Genomic DNA, 21,897 nt, shown 5'->3' with positions numbered 1-21,897 from the left:
TGAAGCTGAAAGTTTTTGCGAGATTGGCAAATTGTGGAATAATAAAATTCGTGTACCATCTGTATCACATGCCATGGCTACTGTACACTCAAGTTGGCCTGGCCGCGGACGTACGGCAGATACCATGTTGACAATTCATCACTACAACCTTTAATTTGTTTAAATATAGAAGCTCGGTTACAAAACGCTAAAGCTCACACGAGTACATGTTCATCCTCTTAAATATCAAACATTTTTATATGGTTGAGCTAGAACACTTGCTAATTGCCCATTTTCTACTGTTTTATTTACATGCAAGCCGCCTCACTGTAAATACAGAAGGCCCATGATGATGACCCGGTGGTATGGGCATGGAAGTCAACGCCACACATGAGGAAAACCGAAAACCTCGTGCTGATGCTCCAAGAGCATTAGTCAACACCATCTCTTGTTGTCAATTGTTTATTGTAGAAACATGGCCAACACATCAGCGATTAATAAGGAGGGAGCCGAAGGGAAGATTTCTGATGGCATACAGAAGAGAAGGATTCAGAGCACGGATAGCCACTACTGTCAATCGTGTTGTATTGCATTGCATATGGGAACATGGCAGGAAAAAAATTACAAAAACTCACCACTTGCCAATGAGAAAAGATCTGTCATATGAACCGTATTAGGGACAAGAAAAAGGACAGCAAAAGTGAGGGACCATATGCTTGGAAACTGTAAGCTGTATTTTCTTTGTTGAAGAGGAGATGCTAGCTTGTTTTATTTTTTATTATGGATAGAGACTAGATAGCAGAAGAGACAAGCAGAAACATTCGTGTGGAGCTTGTTGCAGTGTTGATGCTTGCTTATAAAATAATTTAAGCTACTAAAAGGCACTGAGATGACTGTGGAAGACAGCCCCGACCATACCAAACAACTCCAATGGCATCAAAAGGGGGTCATTGGAAAAAAGCTCCACTAGGCACTAAAAGTCTAAGAGAAATTTTACAATGATTGAAAAAAATAGGAGCAGTCACTGGTCCAGCTTCGTCAATACTCGGGCGCGGTTCCAATTTATACATTTTAGAACCTGATCATTTTTAAAAAGGTTCACATGGATCCACACGTCTCCACTTAGCTCGACCGTTTACACTACATCATTCTTTTTTGATTAAACGCACTCAAAGATCATGTCTGTTGTTATTTATTGAGTAGTATATACTCCACTACCATAATAAAAGGACTGGATTTTGCCCTCGTCCTTTTCCAATTCGGTCTCGACATAGTTTTCGTTTGTTCCTTTGATCTTGTAATAAAAGTTGCGCTTAGCTTAGCTGCCTGTAACACGTGAATCAATCACAATAGGTGCAGTGCAGTGATCAGCTCGGGCATTATTTACAACCTTACATGACGATTAGTATAGCAGTCAATTACATGCTGAATCTCAAAGATGGTCTCTGAATTTTTTTTCTCGTCTGCAGAGTACAAAGTCCAAGAATTAACCTCCAAATCCTAGTGCATGTACAGTAAGACTAACTAGTACGGTCGTATTAGTAATTGTTTTCTTCTTTACTTTTCCCGCATTCCATTTTAGAAATAGTATAAAAAACAGGTTGAGAAACGTGGGGAAAAATACTTTTCTTGTCCCGTTGGCACGATCTCCGAGTCAGTGGAGCGGGTGACGCCGTGACGGGGTGAGGACTGAGGAAGCGGCCAAGCGGGGTTCCGTGGCCGGCGGCTGACCGCCGGAGTAAAGCCAGCGACAGCAACGACGCCGTGGCACCCCGGACAAACCGTTCCAACTTCCAACCAGCTAGCCGCCGTCCCAACCCCAAAGCCCAAAGGAGGAGACGCCGCGCCTCCCTGTCAGCGTCGCCGGCTTCCAAGTTCCAACCTGTCCGCTCCCCTCCCGTGTGAGCCCACGCCCCACACGCCAAAGCAGCAACCACCCCTCCTCCTCGGCTCCGCCCGCTCGTCTCTCCACGCACGCACGAAGGAGCAGTTGCTTGGCGCCGATTCCAATTCCAACTAAGCACGGCGCTTGCAGGTGTTTTTGGCTTCGATGATTGCCCAATTAAGCAGCAGCAGCGGAGGCGGAGGGAGACAAGGCGCAGCGAAAAGGAGGCGCCTTTCCAGGGAAAAGGCCTCGCCTTTCGCTTGAATCTCGCCGCGCCGCGCCTGCTCTCGCTTTCCCGCGCCCCTCACCACTTTGGAACCGGAGCGACAGCGGCGAGGGCGGGAGCGGAGGAGTCTCTGTCTGTCGCCGTGTGGTTCGCCGCGCGGGTGTTCGTGGCGGTTGAAGGAGGAGCAGAGGGCCTCGCCTGGCCTGGGCGCGGAAGCGTAATCCGCGCCTCCGTCCGGCGAGATGGAGGCGGCCGACCCCGTGAGTCCATCTTTTCTTCCGTTCTAATGCTTCCCCATGCCTCCAGGGCTATGTAGCCGCGGCGCAGCAATTGTTGGAATTTGTTTTGTTTCTCGTTGTCTGGTTATGGCTTGGTGCTGGGTTTGGTGCGGTAGGAACGGAGAGGAATTTGTAGGAATGCTCCAGTACTCCAATTCATTCGTTTAGTTCTTGTGTTAATTCCATGACCTGGCTTGGCCGTGATAATCGCACGGTTTTCTCAGTAAAGTGGATGTATTTTTACTGTCTTATTGGATGCGAAGTCGCAATTGCTTAAGGGAGATAAATTTTTGTTTGTGACTTCTTGCTTCTTGTAATTTTTTGTGTGTGACTCTTGCTTCTTGTCGCGGCAAACATCTGTGGGACGTGGGTTTGGGGTAAATTTGGTCTACATCGATTGGGACTTGGCATGGCAGTGTCTGCTTTTTGGTAGAAGAACCTCTTCTTTCAATTGCTAGTTCACACAGTTTACACACAACAATTTTGCAATCTTCTCATGTATTCTCGTGTATTAGGTCTGCTGCTGCTCTTCATTCTCATAGGAGCATCGTTGTTCCTAACAGTTATACGTGGTTTTCTTGGAATTTTGAAGGATGAATTCACTGGATTCTGCATTACCTTCTGCTATGTCTTTGCTTGTTTGAGAAATCATCTTACACTAATTAGACTAACTCAGGTGGTCGATTTTTTTTTCCAGTTGGAGTATGAACTGCAAAAGCAGATCTCTAACATCATGATCCAGAACTACGTTTGCAGTTTGCAACGGGAATTTGAAATGAAGTTATGGGAGCATCAGAACTGTATCAGCACTCTGAACAGGAACTGGGAAGAGAGGGTTTCTGAGATTACGGTGCTGCAAGATGAGCTTCGCTGTATTTTGAATGCTGTAGTAAGTTCGGAATCTGGTATAAATCCTCACCAATCCCACAGTAGTCTAGAAGACCGAATCGTTGTGAAGATGAAAGATGATAATGAGCCTCCTGTAACAGAGAAAGCTACTGATACAAGTGATGTTATGCTTAACATCCCAGATTTTTCCCTCCTGAAGCACATGCAAAGCGAAGAAATCACAAATTTTCTCAAGTCGGAATGGCTAAAACTGCGAAGACAGCATGAATCCGAGCTGCATCAGAAGACGGAAGAGCTGTTCAGGGTGAAAAGGGAATATGCGAAAGCTAAAGCTTCGTTGCCTCTTAAGAAAGAGAGAGAGCTTGAGTTCATCAAATCGAAGTTGCTCCAGACCATTTCCAAGCTGGGTGAGATAACCATGAGAAAAGAGAACTCTTGTTTTGACTGTAAGGAGAATGAGATGCTGTGCAGATTGAAGGACAGGATTGGTATGTTACTTCATGAAAATAATTGTCTCCGAGGTTTGCTGGCTGATAAAAGAAAGGAGGTTATGTACCTCTGTTCGCAAGTACCCAATGCAAAGAGCCAAGTAGCTCAGCACTCACTGTCAGAGGCAAAACTCTTGAATAACTTTGAGAAGGTTAGGGCTGAACTTGAAGATTTAAGGATTGAGAGACACTTGAACAATTTGTTGGACTCATCAATATTCAGGGAAGTTTTTGATGATTACGAGAATCAGATTTATGATATGAATCAGGAGGGATCTTTCCTCAAAGAGTTGCTTAATGAAAAAGAAGACCAGCTAAGCATTATATATGAAGATAGACAAAAGCTCAAGTATGAAAATAATCAACTGGTATCAATTGCAGGGTCAATAATACAGCATCATGACCAAGTCAACTTGGTTAATGATGAGCTTTTGATGTTTAAGGAGAAAGTCTGTGAGCAACAACTGCTGATATTAGAGACAAAGAGCGAATATAACTCAATGAAAAGATGTTTGTATGAGGCTATGCAGCAAATCCAAGTATGCAAGCAAGAAGTACTTGAGCTGACTGAAAACTTAACTTCTATGTCTATTGCTTTGGAGGAAGCCAAAGAACATAATGCCTCACTTGAGGCCACCATCCAGGAAATGAAGAAAACACCAGCACAAAGCATTGGCAATTATAGGGGACAGACAGGGGAATCTGATCTTGCCAGTATGGAGAAGTTGTCAAAAGCATATAGTGATTTTGAAAGCAGATTAGCAGAAACTATGAAAAGAAATGAAACCAGGTATGTAAGTTAACTAATATTCTTTCACTTTTCTCTATTGTTGCTTATTTTTATCTAGGACCACACTTGCTCAGCTAGGCTCGTTGACTCTCTTGACAACAGCATATTAACTAATCACTTAATATATTTTAAGCATCTGCATGTTACTGCAGAGTAGTTTCCTGTGCTTTTATTTTTCTATATTTCAGTTCATATCATTCAAGCGTTCATTTTATGTTTTAAAAATACTGTGCAGGTTGACTAGTATAATTGGTCAGTTTAACCCACTGGTGCAGCAAGTTGCTGCATTAAGGAAAAAGGAATTCTGGTATAAGCAAATAATCGAGATTAAATGTTCAAATCTTCGGAAAGCAGAAGCCGAGGTTAGTCTTGTTTCAAAAGTTTCTTCCATTCTTTTTTTTAAGCTGCCAAGTTACATTTACCACAGTACACAAAAAGTTGTGTAAAGAGACTTTACATTCATGATGAATAAAATTCGAAAGCAACGATATTGCTTTTATTGGTGTTAAACATTAAAAAGTGACGACTGTGCATGGTTGCTTATCCGCTGTCATAAAGGAAAAACACCTGTGGCTCTATACTGCGCATACTCTTAGTAATGTTATTTTTTTTCCATGTAATAAGAGAGGTATCTGATTTCTTTTCCTATTGTAATTCAGGTTGATGTACTTGGCGATGAGGTTGACACCCTTCTAAGTGTCCTGGGAAAAATCTATATAGCACTTGACCATTATTCTCCAGTTTTGAAGCATTACCCTGGGGTAAGAAAGATACCCCATACATATAAAGCAATATGTATCTATTGCAATTAAAATTTCACAAGATGTAACCTTTTTCTACTATGCTTCCAGGTTACAGAGATTTTGATGCTTGTGCAGAAGGTGTTGAAAGGAGAAAGTATTTAGCACCGCACCACTCTAGGGAAAATCTTCACAAGATTTCGTGTCCATACAAACACTTTGCGCAAAATCCCAAGAACAGATATGAATCTCTGATACAGTGTGCTGTGGGAGAACATATTGTATTGGCTTACAGCAAAGGTGTCTAACTTAGAGTATTTGTGCAGTTCAAGTAGCTACCCTCCAGTTATAAGAAAACATAGCCATGACTCCAGTTAAAAGAAAAGGTAGCCATGACCGTTCAATTGCTAGAGTAACCGGCTTCATCTTTGTTAGCTTCATTTGTGTTAGTGTGCAGTTAAAGTTGGGTTCAGATTGTAAATTCAAAAGGTCGATTCGTGTCATTGCAGTTTTAGGATGCAAGTGAGCGATGATTTATTCAGCCACTCTAGATTTTGATACTTGTATGGGTTGTAGTAATTTATGTATTTGTAGCAATACCAGTTTTAGTTAGGTTGCATCTGGGTGATAGTTTATTCAATGAGTGTAGCTTTTATGGTCCTATGCTGTATACTTGTATTGGGTAGTGAAAATTTACTTGTAACAGTTGCAGTTTGTTGCAGTTCAAAATATATGAAGATTCTTTGTTTGGTGGAAGAAGACCATAACACTTTTTCTGAAGCAAAGTGGCAGGAGCGCTGCCTTTCATTTTAGGTAGTAACAGAGTTTAACGAATCATCGACCAAAAAATTGCAGATTCCAATAGTACCATATTTCTTATTTGCTTCACTCCTCAGCGAGCATAAATTCATGCATGACCCTCTTTTTGCATAAATGCAAAGAAATAAATATATTGTAACTAGTACTAGCATTATAATATTTTTTAAAGTAAGAGAAATGAACTGGCACGTGGTTTGACTTCAGGAAGATTAAAAAAAATGATCCTTCCATTCATTAGACATCGCTATGTTCGTCTGGTGGCTGGTGCTGATTTGCTATGAGAGAAAAATGCTAGATGGTGGCTGATGTTGATTTGGTGTAAAAGAAAAACACTGCTGCTTGTTGCCACTAGAACATAGTGAATAAAAAATAGTATACTGGTTAATTCTAGAAGAACAATACTTTGTGAAACACAAATGATCTTAAAGGTAGTCCATGGATCCAAACATGTGATCTTAACAATACGACTCTGAAACTCAAGTCTTAAAAATTTTGCATGACCGGTTTAGTTGAACAGAAACGAGTCAAGTCAACGGTTCAACCCGGTGGATCTGACCGGTTTTCGGAGAAGCCAAGTGCCAATTCACCACCATTTTTTTTTGAAAGCACCCAGAAGCATTAGGGAATCATTTAAGAACTCAGTTGGGCACCCATGCTGACCTCGCGCTCAATGCAGATGGGCTGCCGGAAAGTCCAAGGACGCGTCTGCCGGGGCTTACACATGCACACGCACCCCAATACCCTCTCTGCCTTTCTGGGATAAACCCGGTGTCACACCCGGGCGATCCCAGGAATCGAACCCGGGCGGGTAGCCTCCGCGACGGGAGTCCTACGGGGGTTTTACATTTTTACCATTATAATGAATGTCACTCATCAGATTATCACTTTTAGAATGACACCTACAACTATACCAGCGGAGAGAAGTTTGAGTTTCATTTTTACCACATTTGCTGATGTGGCACGCCACGCCAGCCGCACGCGCTGGCACCCGGTCAGCAGGCTCAAGTGAAATGTCCTTCCTGCCCTTGATCTGCCCCTCTCTCCGACAGCTGGGTCCCGCAGCTCATCTCACTTCCATGTGGGCCCCGCACGACAGCTCTGTCCCCTACCTCCAGCACCAAAGCCACTGCTCTGTCCTCCCCTCGCCCTGCTCCGCGGCGTCGCCGCCACCGCGACCCACCCACGCCGCCTCCACCACCGTGAGCGCCTCTGCCTGGCCGGAGGTAGGGGACAGAGCTGTCGTGCGGGGCCCACATGGAAGTGAGATGAGCTGCGGTGGTGGAGGCGGCGTGGGTGGGTCGCGGTGGCGGCGACGCCGCGGAGCAGGGCGAGGGGAGGACAGAGCAGTGGCTTTGGTGCTGGAGGTAGGGGACAGAGCTGTCGTGCGGGGCCCACATGGAAGTGAGATGAGCTGCGGGACCCAGCTGTCGGAGAGAGGGGCAGATCAAGGGCAGGAAGGACATTTCACTTGAGCCTGCTGACCGGGTGCCAGCACGTGCGGCTGGCGTGGCGTGCCACATCAGCAAATGTGGTAAAAATGAAACTCAAACTTCTCTCCGCTGGTATAGTTGTAGGTGTCATTTTAAGAGTGATAATCTGATGAGTACCATTCGCGAATGGTAAAAATGTAAAACCCCCGAGTCCTACCACTTCCACTTCGCCGCAGGCGCGTTGGCACCACCACTTTTTCCCGCAGCACGCAGGCAGCGTTCGTCTCCAACTCTCTCCACGGACCACGGACCACACGTCTCTCCCCACCCCACCATCCCCTCCTCTCTTGGACAGGACGCTCCCAGCCGACGCCTCGCCTCTCGGTACAGATATCTCCCTCTTCGATCTGCTTCGATATCTTGCAATCTCTCTCTACACTCGTGCGATTGGTGGGTTTGGTGATTTCTCTTCCTCTCGATTCCGCCGCCTGCATGCATTGTTTCTTGGTGATGGATGGGATGGTAGTGTCGGATCGAAGGGCTGTTGGAGGGGATTGCTGCCGTGTTGGTGGTGGATGGGCGGGAGCAGTCCGATTCAGGGTGTTGGTTTTATGGAATTTCTAGTGATGGAGGGCGTGGAAAGGGGGATGGATGGGGGGGGGGGGGGGAATCACTCCTTCGGGTGTTTTGGAGCGACAGTATCTGACTGGTAACTCGTGCGGATATTCTGATCATGAATTTTTATAGGTAAAATCCTGATCATGCGTGTGTGCTTGTGTGTTATCGGCATGTGTTTTGGTTGAAAGCTTTTGATGTTAGGCGGCTTGTTTGTGCATGGAGCGAGCAATGTTCGTGTTACCAGCTTGGAAGAGTGAGAAGGTGTGCATGTGCCATGTTATCAGTGACATAAAAGCATATGCACAATCAACTGTTTTTCAAACGATTTAGACTTATTCTAGGAGAATGTTGCTGTGCTTGTTGGCGTCAAACATGTGTCCTTAGTTTACTCTCTACTGTCCGACTTGTTCTGGTTGTGAACTTTGTTTATACATATATTATTGCTGGTCCTCCGCAAATCAAAAAATCGTGGAAAGTCGGGAGATACTAACTCTCTCACATTATGTATTCACTTGAGACCTCTACTAATTTGGATCTTTTGACTGAAATTTTGCTCATGTTCAGATTGTCTGGCAAAAGACGCTGCGATTACGATCCAAACACGTTTTGGAATCTCCTTAAGAAGAACAAGTTGGATTTACAAAGGTGGATAGCTGGTCCAATAGGGCTGGCTTCAAAACATCAACCACGGCTTCAAGGATAGGATCCCGTACTACACTAAGAAGGGGACGACAATGTGCTCAGTGCTTTCCTAAGTTTCTACTTGCCTCCCCTTCTTTTCACGGTGGTCGTGGTGCCCTCCCATCTGCAGGGGGGCATCCTTCTGATTTGACCTACCTTGCCGGAGGTGGTGCTGCTGAAGTCTGAATTAGGATTGCTAGTATTGTAGATATTCAGTTAGTGTTACATATATTAAGCATAATAACTATGGTGTCGGCCACCAAGGTAGAAGGTGAATATTCATTTCTGAGCAAGAACTCTCCTCTGGATCAATCTGAAGGTGAGCAACAGTTGCTTTCAAATGGGTTTATCTCATTTATTACTGATTTTCCATTTTAATCTTTTAGTTGAAAATTTCAACTTTTGCCGTAATAAAACCACACTTCCATTTGTCATTGCACTGGAAATAAACTAGAATTCCAAAAAAAAAATGTAAGCTTGTATGAACTGGCTAACTTATTCTTCTCTAGTAAAACTATGTTCACGGGTTGGATCGTTTAGTTATTCACAGTTTCAGTTCATTATATGTGCACGCATGATTCTCAAAAGGTTGGTTTTACAACACATAAACAATTTCGCAGAACCAAATCAGCTATTATGTCACTGGTATTTATATTCAGAATAACATCAGATATTTAGTTTTCTTTTTGTAGTGCTGTTAGTCCCTAAACTTTTCTTTGCATCCTCAGGTGTGAAGACACATCTTTATCATCTCGGTGCACAACATGGAAATGATGACCTTAAAAGCACTGCATGTCCTGAACAGGGCCCAAGCTTGCTTGATACAATCCTTCTTTCTCAGGTTTTGTAAATCCAAGAGTTAGCACAATTTTGCGAATTTCATTGCACCACTTGTAATCCGTGATTTTTCTTTGTGCCAGTGGGATAATTTTGCTTGGAAGGGCCACTTGGACTATGATGTTACAGCTTGCCAGCTTAAGGTCATCCAAATAAAAGTTTTGTTCTTTCCTAATTTTCTTCCATCATTAAGACTTTAGGGAACCCTTAAATGGTGATTGTTTGTTCACATCAGTTTGCAGTGTGTAACATTGGGCTGCTTTTTTAACATTTAGTGATAGTTAATACCTTTCACCCCACTACCCATCCCACCCCATATGTGAATTACCAGTTTGTTGCAGAGTAGCAGTGTTCTGACGACATCATCATCACAGTAGCATGATAGCAACCTAATATCATTACCAGACTTTCACACACCATATGTTGGAATAATCTTTCTCTTGCTTCTGCTTCTAATGTCATTGCACTTTAGAATTACTCAGCTTGTCCAGCACTGCCATCGCTGCTGCTGGTGGCATTTTATAGAGATTATTCTATAATTCTACACTTAATTCCATAAGCAATAAGGCATATATACTGGCACCTGAGATGTTCTGACAAAATGGCCTATTTGCTAATCCTATACACGAACTAAACCTAGAATTGGCTACAGCATTCAGCCAGTGGTTGATTTTGTGGGCGGATAGGATGGGAAGGGTGCGACGGTGCGTTGGCTGAAGGCAAATAGGGTGGTAAGAATTTAAATAAAAGGAATAAACCAACAAGTGGTTACCACTTTCCACATCTTTAAAGTTGCACTTTTGGAAATTTAAGCTGGCTAACTACCAAACATATTTGTGATATATAGCATTGACAATTATACAGGTCATCGAAGGTGGAATTAATTTTGTGGGTCAGCTGAACAATAAATGGAATTCATTTTCGCTGAAGGAATACGACAAGATTTTTGAGTCCTTCAGATGCTTGAAGGCAAATAGTATGAAGAGTTACGAGGGGTTGCTTTTGTGCGTCGCACAAGGAGAAAATGATAGACCTGAGGTTGCTCCTTCGGCATCACCACCGAAGGATGGATTACTCCTGATTGCAAATGTATGTCTTAGTGTTGCTAAAAATAACTACCTATCCTCGCTTGCTCTTTGCTTGTTGGCATCTAAATTGCGCTTGTTCCCTTCTGATGGACATTTTCTCCCTGAAGGCATATCCTGTTGAATATGGTCATATCTTCTTGGTCCCAGCAGCAGTCAACCAACTATCTTGCTATTGGGACAAAAGGATGTTTGGACTGGCTACAAAGATTGCCTCTGAAGTAAATAATGCGGCCTTCAGGGTTTTCTTTGACAGTAGAACACATGTAGTGTCAGATCACATGTTTTTTCAGGTAATATTTGCTTATTTCCAGTGCATATAACCTTCACTTTATTTCATCTTCATGTTGACTTTCACAAGTCAAAATACATTCCTGCTTTCATAGAGGTATGTTTTGAGCTGTTGACAGTATAAACTTATCACTAAGTATTAAATCATTGCTATGCAGTTTGTACCACAATGAATCAGTACAGCTTACCTCAATATTTGTATCTGCCCTTTGTTGCACCTTTTTTTTTTAATTCTGCCATGTGTCATGTTTCATAAGGCAGGTTGGCATATATTCAAGCATTGGTTTTTAATATTCTATTATAATAAATATTTTTTTAGCAGACAAATTCTTTATTAAGATTGGGTTGATATGGTAGAAACACCTGTTTTGCTGGTTGCAGTATATGGTCGAGGAGAATCAAATGTCCTATTTTATCAAATCTTGCAGGCTTGCTACTTTGCAAATCCTCTGCCAGTGGAGTCTGCCTCCGCTGTCGTGGTATATGAATATGGTGGAAATGACAGATCAGACATTATTGTGTCTGAAACAGTTGGCTACCCACTAAAAGCTCTTGTGTTCACCAGCAACAACCTAAAAGCACTTGTCAATGTTGTCAGTGAAGTATGTTTTTCTCTGCATGGCAACACTACTGCATACAGCCTGCTGATTTCCAACAATGGCACAAAGGTTTTCTTGTTTCCACAGGTGAAATTTATTAAACGTTTGTTTCATTCCTAAGCAAATTTTATTTCAGCTACCAAGTAATGGAAACATTTGAATATCTCATCTTTGGTTAAAGGTTAAAAATCTGGTTACTGGCTGCTCTCTGTCTACCTGGGAGTGTGGTGGCTACTTCATTTACCACACCAAGTTCGAATTCGATAATGCTTCTGAGACTGAAATTTCGAAGAGACTGGCCTCAGTATCACTCCAAGACAGCGCCTTTGAAGACCTGAAGCATCTTTGTTGTGCTATTGCCCATGATCTTGTTAAGTAAGCTCATGCAGAATGTAACTGCAGAGATAAACAATGTCTGCGAACCGCTTCATTTGTTGCGTTTAGCAATTTGTCTATATAATAACTGTGGAACTATGTCTGAACCTCAGGATTGATCAATAAAGTTTGATGTTTTCCTTAAAAAAAGCTTGCTGTTTCGGATGCGAATCCATTGGGAAACTGTTTCGGATGCTTGACATTTGCAAATGCGCGGTGATCTTATCAAAAATAGTAACGTGTTGCATGACCTGCTGCTCCTCTTGCAAGATGCAGCCGCATTGCCTGAACCAGAGAGCAGAATAAGGCAATACGTGTACCTTCTTCGCTGATGAGTTTTTCCTGTCCACATTGAAAATTCCTTTGTGTTGAACATGTGTGTTTGGTCTCGCGAAACAAAGCTCAACTAGACATTTGTAAACATGGTTCAAAAGTCAAAACACAGTAGGGATATCATGTATTTCTCCCTTCAACCACACACACGAGTGACTTGAATGCACATATTTTGGCAAAAGGCTTTATTGATTGATCCGAGTGTCCGAACAACCACCTTGGATCGCAACCTTTTGCTCTTATTCATCAGTGGCCATTACAGCTGAGGTCCCTAGATTCAGTCGCATTCTTTGGTGCAGAAGCAAAAGGATCTAACGATGAGCAAGCCGCATTTTCCCCTGGTGGCGCCCTCGCCGATGCAGTGCTCGTTGCATATCCTGCTGCTGCACAGAAGCAGCATATGGTACGTGTCGCTCAGCCACTCGTCACACGCCTCCTTCCTCCCAAAGACTGCAAACGAAAGAGAAAAAAAAACAAAAAAAAGAATCAGATAGCTTGCAAGCAATTAATCTTGTTCTTTGGCGTTCGATGTGTTGTTTAATTGAGCTCTCTGTGTCTACGGATGGACTTACTTGGGGTCAGGAGTACCATGAGCAGCAAGGTGAGGCACAATGCTGATGGAACCTTCACATCTGCCATTGAGGCAAACAGAGAACAAAGGAAAGGGAACTAGGGAAGGTTGATCAAGCAGCTACTTTCCAGATCATATGGGACACATTCTGAAATCTGACAAAAATTCAGTTAACACCATTTAGTAGGAAACCTCATGATGCTCGCTCCACAGCTGGCTCTTCATCAGAGGAAACTGATGTACCGCACGGGATAAGGATGCTGCCATGTCCATGTACTAATCCAGTCAGTTTCAGTTGGCGTGCTCAGAAAAGAACAAAGCTGTAGGTATAAGACAAGGGAAACAACAAGCCTCTTATGTGAGGGAGAGAAAGAAGGCTCTGCACTTTAGATGCACAGATCCCAGAGCTGTATGTCGGTGCATCGTTAGCAAGATGGCACAGTAATTTCCTTGGCAAACCTCAAGGACCGGATAGGCGATCAGAGGAGAGTGAATGGGAGCCTTTAAAAAATTCTCAAAGATAACAAGGCCTATGTCTCAAATTCAACCTGGCGCACCTCTCTTCTAACCGCCAAAGTGACGCAGCCTAACAAGTAATGAGTTCACGTTAGGAGCGGTTAGGAAAATCTCGATGCAACACGGAAGCCGAGATTAAGCAAAACGCCGAAAGCTCGAGACTAAGCGGAAGCAAGCAATAAATAAAAGGCTTGAGCAAAAGCTGCCACGAACACCTCACTTGACCAGCATTCGAAAAGATTTGACAATTAACGCTTTTCAAAATCAAGACAAAGCAAAACTTAACCAACAGGCCGATCACAAAATTTCACCAACAGAGCTAGAGCTAAATATTATAAAAGAGAGCTCACAACTATACAAAATAAGTAAGCAACAATGACAAGATTCTAAAAGGATCTATTTAGATATTGCTTAAACAAGAACAAGTGCTGCCAAAGGTACTGGTCGACACAAGCTAACAAATAAAGCACAAGCAATAAACTAAAGGATCCTAAAAAGATAATCTAATCATTTGTCACTGTAGCATGATGGAGACTTGTCACAAGAATTTAACCTCAGTGCTCGTGCGCCTGAGCTGCCAGCTGCTGTCGGCTGCCTTGGTTGCTGTTGAGGAAAAGCTTTGAACACCTTGCGGGCGTGGAGAAATAGATGATGTTCAAAGCTCGGTGATTCCTGCCGGTTACCGCCTTCCTGCTGTGCGCTTGCTTGCCTTCTCTAGGGATGGCAATTCCACTCGCGGATGCGGGTATCCGTGGATTTTAAACCCGATGGATGCGGGTGCAGGTCTGATATTTCACCCGTGGGTGGACCCGCACCCGCATATTGCGGGTGCGGGTGCGAATTTGAGATTCCACCCGCGGGTGGACCCGCATCCGTCTAGAAAAAAAAACCACAACCCAACCTACTTATATAAAGTCCATTCCAACTATCCTAACTACAAAATGAGCACATAACTTATGAATTTATTGTTAGTTTGTCCTTATTACTTTGAACTAATGGATTTGTTGCTAGTTTGCTCTTATTACTTATAGAAATGTGTTATTTGACTGTTTAAATTGATGAATTTGTACATTTTTATTATATCTGTTGTTAGACCCGCGGGCACCCGAAACTCCCTGGACATCTGCTCAGAAAACTTGGAGACAAGAGCGTGAGAAGAGTCACCAAAGATAATATCATCCACGTATATCTGAACTAATAGAAAGTCATTGCCAGACCGCATGGGGAACAAAGTTTTATCCACACATCCCATTTTAAAGCCCTGAGCCAGCAAAAAGGTTTTCAATCTATCATACCAAGCTCTAGGTGCCTGTTTCAAACCGTAAAGAACTTTTTGAAGTTTATAAACACGGTTTGGAAACTTGGGATTTTCGAAACCAGGGGGTTGTTTCACATAAACCTCTTCTTCGATAAAACCATTCGAGAAGGCAGATTTCACATCCATTTGGAAAACTTTAAAACCCTTGGAAGCAGCTATCGTGGGATTTCTAGGGTACCCACAGCCGGGTGGAGGAACGCACCCGCCTAATCCCAGAGAGGGGGTGCTCGGGGATGTACTAGGCGATTGGGCTAATCTAGCTCTGAGACAAGCACACAAGAGCACACGATCTAGAGTGGTTCGGGCCGCCGGAGCGTAATACCCTACATCCACTGTATGTGGTATTGATCTTGGTTGTGTATGAACCTATCCTCTGCCGGGTCTTGGCTTAAACCCAGCCTGAGTTTTCTTCTAGCGGACGCCCCCCTTTTATAGACCAAGGGGTGCGGATACATAGGACGTTGATGCCCCGACAGGTGGGCCCAACGTGACTGTGCAGCGCACTGCGTAGAGTAATTAAATGGCTACAGTGGTTGCGAATCATTCCTCCGATATGCTTCCATGCCCTTCTCACCTTCTGACGAAGGGAGGTCTTCTCTTGTCGCGTCAGCAAGGTGCCCGTTGGGGGAACATAGCTTGCGGCGTGACCTGTGGAGGCTATTATGTAGGCGTCATAATGGGTGAAGCCGAGCCGTCGTATCCATCTGTTATGGCAGACTGGCAGGCGCAACGTGGGCGGCGCCAGCAGCCCACTATCTTGGTAATACGCGATCAATAGTGCCCCCTGATCAAAGAATCGCCTCGGCTTCTGCTATATCAATGCGGACGTCCTCCTATCGCAATGAATGCAGTGGTAGGCGAGCCTTAATATGGAGACTAAGCGGCCTTATATACGTGTCTGGGCCTGCAGACATGTGGCGGCCCCGGACCACCCCGAGGCGGGGTGTCGATTCCTTCCCTTGGAGAGGGGTCCGGTTACTATACAGGGGGTCCCGGACCCCATGGGGGTCCGGGATTTCCTGGGGATCCGGACCTCTACGGGAGGTCTGGAGCTTCCGGCTGTTTGGGCTGAGCGCCAGCTTCTCCCGGAACACGTAGTGCTCCCGGACCTTTCCCAACCAGGGGACGGGTCCGGGACCGCTGTCGGGTGAGCAGGGCTCCGGACCGCAGGGGTCCGGCTGCTGGACGTAGTTAAGAATAACTACAAGGCTCTTGCCTAGACACAGCAAGAGGGGGTACCCCAGTCCTGGGGTACCGACAGCAGCAAATGCAAGAAAGATTCGAATAGCTTCCAAACGATCAACAGGGGCAAAAGTCTCCTCAAAATCAATACCATCTTTTTGGCAAAACCCCTAGGCAACAAGTTTTGAACAACCAACCCATCCTCACGCTGCTTGTTTTTGAAAACCCACTTCATTCCGATGGGATTACAAGCAGGTGGAGGCTCGACTAAAACCCAAAACTTGGTTTCTTTCAAAATTTTCAAGTTCCTCATGCATGGCATTGACCCAATTAGAATCAAAAAGAGCGTGTCCAATATCCTTAGGCTCAAAAGAGGCAACAAATGCTGAATGAGCAAAGCCAGCGATACTTGTTACCTTGGACCTGGTGACTCACTCGTTGAGATCACCTAGCATCTGTTGAGGTGGATGACGACGCTGAATGTGTCGCGGTACTTCCCTTGTCGAAGTCGCCTCCTCCTCAACCAAATCTGGTGTCTCCTCAGGTGCAGCTGGTGAAGCCTGAGTCACCTCCTCGATCGACCCCCGTGAAGTAGACGTAGTCGGAACGGGGCCGTCATCATCGTCCGAGCTCGTGGCGGAGGCAACTGGGTCCACAGCACGCGTGGTAGCCTCAGCCTCACCCTCCGCAGCTTCTTCCTCCTCATCTTCAAAGATGGAGGTGCCGAGCTCATCATCTCCTGCAACTTCAAAGACAGAAGAATTGCACGGTGCAGTCTCGTCGAAAGTGACTTCACAAGTCTCTCTGACGATGTTAGTATCAATAATCAGCACACGGTACGCTCTAGAGTGAGAAGCATAACCGAGAAAAATGCCGTCAGACGAGCGAGACTCAAACTTATCAAGATTTCCATCTTTCAGCACAAAGCACCGGCAACCAAAAATTCTGAGATGGTCAACACGGGGCTGGCGTCCAAATCGCAACTCATAAGAAGTCCTGTGCATGAAAGCACGCAAGAAAATGCGGTTGGACACGTAACAAGCGGTGTTAACCGCCTCAGCCTAGTATTTGCGAGGAGTCCTATGCTCACCGAGCATCGTCCTCGCCATCTCAGCCAGCGTCCGATTCTTCCGCTCTACAACTCCATTCTGCTGTGGAGTGTAGGGAGAAGAATACTGGTGTTCAAGCCCTTGATCACTGCAAAAGGCGTCAAAACGAGCGTTTTTGAATTCTGTACCATTATCACTGCGAATCGCTCGCATGGCCTGGGGTAGCTCATTTTTCAACCTCAAGATCAAGTCTCGAACAAATTCGAAAGCCTCATCCTTGGTTCTCATGAAAAAAACCCAAGAATAGCGAGAAAAATCGTCCACGATCACAAGAACATACCACTTCCCACCAACAGACATCACCCTAGAAGGACCAACTGTGTCCATGTGTAGCAACTCTCCAGGGTGAGCGGTCATCACCTGATTAACAGGTGGATGTGAAGTAGCAATCATCTTCCCGTGGCGACAAGGATGGCAAAAAAGATCCTTTTCAAACTTCAATTTGGGCAATCCTCGGATTAGGCCAAGTGAGCTAAGTCTCGACAACAAATCGAAACTCAAATGTCCAAGTCTCCTATGCCACTTCCACAGATCAGAAGAAGGACCAGCCAACAAGCAACGAGAAGGACCAAGAGGAGTTCCAGAGAAGTCAACCAAGAAAACCCGATCGCGAGGTGTAATCCTGCAAACCAAATCTCCTCTGGAATCCAAAACACGCGAACAACCTTCCTTGAAGCGAACCTCAAACCCCTCATCAAGAAGTTGCGAAACAGAGAGCAAATTGAACCCAAGGTTCGAAACCAAAGCAACCTCTCTCAGGGTAAAGCGATCAGAAACTCGAACAGCGACAAGCCCACGTACCTTTCCTCTTCCATTATCCCCGAACACAATATACTCCTTTGAGCGCATCGGGGTGAGGCTGGAGAACCATTTGTCATTTCCGGTCATGTGGCGCGAACAACCGGAGTCCATGATCCACCTGTTCTCCAAGCCTCCAACCTGCACATTAGTAGTGAGACAAAGGGTGAGCAAATGTCTCAACACTGGGGTTAGCAAAGTGAGAAGCAAACCAGTGTCGAGCCATTTGCTCTACAGAAGGGTTAGCAAAACTAGGCAAAACGTATCCCTCGTCCCGTCTACCGTGTGACTGACGACACCACCGCGAGGAAAGCGTGGTGCATCGTAATCTCCTCCAAAGCCTCGGTCTCGTGGTCCATAGCCGTACTAAAAATGACCAGGAGCACGACCGGCAAAGCGACCACCCGCTGGAGCACGGTAAGCACCACCGTCTCCCTGACCTCCTCCTACACGGTGCGCCCTAACATCTTGCCTACCACCACGCCGAGGAGGACCATACACCAGAGCAGAGTACATGTCCGCGTTCCGTCTCTCCTGCTCACGCCTCACAGCCCGTTTTCTTCTGAAGCAAAACTCCTCCAGGTGACCTTCCCTGTTGAAAGGATCGATGGACCAAAGGGGGGGGTGAATTGGGTCTTTTTCAATTTCTAAAACACAATAAAGCAACCTTAACCTATGCAATGCTAGTAAGGCACCAATTCACCAACCGGATAACTAAGCTACCTACACAAGCTATGAGAGATATAACGAGAAGTAAAGCCTAGCAAGGTAGAGCTAAGTTATGATCTCTAAGTCAAGCACATGAATAAATTGCATGAAAGAAAATGCTTGAATAAAGAGAGTGGACAAGAGACGACCGGATTTTTTCCCGTGGTATCGATGTGTTGACACACACCCCTAATCCACGTTGTGACACTCACAAAGAGTTTTGTTACCTCCCATGTCACTGAGACGTAGGCGCTCACTAAGAGTCTCCATTCACCATCCCGGCGTGGTGGAGATTAAGCCACGTACAATCTTCTTCACCGGGCTCCCACAATCCTTGGCAAGCTCCGCGAGAAACACCTCGATCACCAAGATCGCCTAGGTGATGCCAATCACCAAGAGTAACAAGTTAGGGTCTTCACTTGAGCAAGAACCGATCACCAAGAATGGATGCACACAAGCTTCTCTCTACTCAAGTCCTTAGTCTTGCTTCTTGATTGATTGAATGAACAAGTATGTGAAAGATGAAGCTCAAAGGTGGCTCTCAACAATGTATGAGTGTATGAATGTATCCAGGTGTTAAGAGTAGGCAAAATGACCCATTGGAGGGGTATATATAGGCAGCTCACACGAATAGAGCCGTTGGAGAAAAGCTGCCAGAAAACTGCGTAGCGCCGGTTAATCCGACGATCCTCCAATAGCCAGCGTCGGTTTAACCGATGAATGTAAACTGCCCCTTCTGAAAACTAGCCGTTACAACTTGGGCAGATTAACCGACGTATCATTGGTTTAACCGGTGAGTGTAGTTGTCCACTGATCAGCTGAAATACCAAGTCTCTGGACAACTGCACCGACGTTAACTCAAACTTATCGTCGGTTTAACCGGTGAGTACAACTTCTGAAATCCTTTGAAAAACCATCTCACTGGTCAATTGCACCGACGTCTTGATTCAAACATCGTCGGTTTAACCGGTGTATAGAACTTGAAACACCCTGGAAAAACCAACTCTGGACTAATGCACCGACGTTAAATTCAAACACGTCGGTGAAACCGGTGTATAAACTTTTTCCTGATTTTGCCTTTTCTGATTTGAGTCTTGATTGAAATCCAAATATTCTTGAGATATAAGTTGAAAACCACTTATTTGAACTTCTGGAAACCTGAGTGACCATAGTGTGCATCCATTTTTGATTGACCATGTCCATGCTCAAGTTACTTGGCCTTAACCCCTCTTAATAGTACGATCACTACAAAACTATAAAACCTATACTAACCTAAGTGTCCTTCTCAACCTTACGACACTTAGGACTAGAAAGTTCCTTAGTCTTGTTATAATCTTGAGTTGAAAACGAGATCGCCTTTTTGAATAATGAAATTGAGGGGCCTCTTTTGACATATGACCAAATGAGCGATAATGATCTATTAAGCTGCACAAACTCATTAGTCACAATAATGGTTGTCATTAATCATCAAAACATACCTTGAGGGCCTAGATACTTACACCTGTCACAGTACTCGCAGTGGTACCTCACCTCACGCTTGGGAGGTGGAGGCCTAGCCTGCGGACAGGGAGGAGCAGCCCCCTTCTTCTGAGCAACCTGGGCTGCGGCAGCAGGGAGCATGTCGAGGGGATTCCTCAGCTCATTGGGCTTTGGAACCCAAACCTGCTTCTGTGGAGGTGCTTTTTGTGGTTCTTTCAGCACACCATCCACGGGGTCAACAAGCGAAGGCTGCGTGCTCGTACTAGCAGTGTTTCCAGTAGTCTTGCCTATCTTACCATACAACTTGTCAAAGTCTGACTTCGTGTATGTGTAACCGACCCCAAACTCATCACCACGCTTGAACTGCTTGATCATCATGCCCAACAGCGGCTCACTAGCAGAAACCCAACTAAGAATCGCCCTAAGGTAAGTATTCTCATTCTCCAAGTTGGCTTTCTCTACCGCAAGATTATCCAAATCAGAGATCAAACCAGGGCAAACAGAGCAGTCAATAGGTGGGCTAGACTCCATGACCTTAGTCTTCCCCAAAGACTTAATCAAGGCATTCTTCTCATCTAGCTCCGACCTAAGCGTGGGACAAAGCTTACAAGCACCAAGCAGAACTGGCCTAAACTTCATCTCCTCTAGCTCGCACACAACATTAGCAAACTTGGACTGCAACGAAGTTAGATCGGATTTAAAGATAGGACACTCGTCACATTCAAGCACATCGCTAACAATAGGAGCGTCCTTAACCAGTTCTAGTTCATGCTTGGCCTTAGCGAGCTCATGAGACACATCAGCAAGCGAAGTCTTAGCAACATCTAAGTTCGCGACGTTCTCATCATGCTTGGCACGGAGAGCAACAAGATCGTTCATGTGAGATATGCAGCCAGCGCACTCATCCTCACTAGATTTCTCCCTAGCACAAGCCAGCTCAGTCCTAAGCTTTCTATGCTCTCTAGCTGCTTCCTTAAGCAGCCTTTTCTGGTTGTCGAGAGCAGCGTACAACTCCCTAACCTCTTTATCTAGCAGGTCGATCGTGGAGTTTACCTCTGAATCACTCTCGGATCCAGGAGAAGAGTCGGCGTGCGTCGGTGTAGCATGTCCACCTGAAGACGCACGAGCACCATCGGCTTCGCCCGCCATGGTGCAGAAGCCCTTGCGCCGACCGGCCGCCAAGCAAAGGCCGATGAAGTCGGTGGCTTCCTTGTCCCGCTTCTTCTTCTTCTTGTCGTCGTCGTCGGAGGTCAGTGAAGAAGAGCGGTCGGTGTCGGAGCTCTTGTCGAGGTCGCTGAGCTGCGCCAGGAAGGCCTTCTCCCGCTTCTTGGCCTTGTACTGGAAGCGCTTCATGAGCGACTCCTTGTCGAAGCGTCCTCCCCGATCACGACTGCGGTGCTTGTGGCGCCGACGCTCCTTGTTGGAGCCTCCCTCGTCGCGGTCGCGGTGGCGGTAGTAGTCAAAGTGGTTGTTCTGGCCACCGCCGGACTTTTTGGGGCAATCGGCGATGAAGTGGTTCAAATCGCCGCAGTTGTAGCACCCGGGGTTCTTCTTCCTCTGCCTGTTGTGGTAGACGCGCTGGAACTTGCTGATGGGGAGGCTGCTCATCTGTAACAGAAGGCAAAGAGGCAAGAGAAAAGCCAAGAGCAGAGTTAGCGTTAGAGCTCGATCCACCTGGGCCAGTCACAAGAGCGATGCTCTTGGAAGGAGGGGCACCATTGAGTTTGGCTCGTGTCTGGTTATCCATCTCGGTGGCCTTGAGCTTGCAGAAAAGCTCGTTCACCGTCAGAGTCTCACAGCCAGCAGACTCAATGATGGTGTTCACCTTGAGATCCCACACAGAGCGGTCAAGTGTGTAGAGCAGCTTGAGGGCCTTATCGTGCTCTGTGTACTCAAGGGTATCAGCAGATCTG

At 45.4% G+C, this 21,897-nt stretch overlaps 2 protein-coding genes across 3 annotated transcripts; both read left to right on the top strand.

Annotated features, from left to right (window-relative positions):
• The first annotated feature begins 1,828 nt into the window (after nt 1-1,828).
• On the top strand, nt 1,829-5,968 carry LOC120700117 (WPP domain-associated protein-like). The gene is made up of 5 exons (XM_039984304.1): nt 1,829-2,350; nt 3,066-4,495; nt 4,731-4,857; nt 5,155-5,256; nt 5,347-5,968. Exons 1-5 carry the CDS (start codon nt 2,333-2,335, stop codon nt 5,398-5,400), a joined length of 1,731 nt encoding a protein of 576 aa, XP_039840238.1. The 5' UTR covers nt 1,829-2,332; the 3' UTR covers nt 5,401-5,968.
• A 1,738-nt stretch (nt 5,969-7,706) lies between these two features.
• Nucleotides 7,707-12,120, top strand: LOC120700116 (GDP-L-galactose phosphorylase 1-like). 2 transcript variants are annotated; one of them, XM_039984302.1, is made up of 8 exons: nt 7,707-7,868; nt 8,667-9,102; nt 9,512-9,624; nt 9,704-9,763; nt 10,485-10,709; nt 10,816-10,998; nt 11,425-11,682; nt 11,777-12,120. In XM_039984302.1, the coding sequence occupies exons 2-8, from the start codon at nt 9,030-9,032 to the stop codon at nt 11,972-11,974; spliced, it is 1,110 nt and encodes a 369-aa protein (XP_039840236.1). In that variant the 5' UTR covers nt 7,707-7,868; nt 8,667-9,029; the 3' UTR covers nt 11,975-12,120. The 2 variants fall into 2 exon arrangements, with proteins under 2 accessions (XP_039840236.1, XP_039840237.1); XM_039984303.1 differs by having other exon boundaries at nt 7,750-7,934; nt 11,777-12,113.
• Nucleotides 12,121-21,897: the final 9,777 nt, after the last annotated feature.

Source organism: Panicum virgatum, chromosome 3K, assembly GCF_016808335.1.
Source record: "Panicum virgatum strain AP13 chromosome 3K, P.virgatum_v5, whole genome shotgun sequence".
NCBI classification, from domain to species: domain Eukaryota; kingdom Viridiplantae; phylum Streptophyta; class Magnoliopsida; order Poales; family Poaceae; genus Panicum; species Panicum virgatum.
Note: the sequence above shows the minus strand (reverse complement) of the source record. Positions and strands in the feature narration are given on the sequence as shown.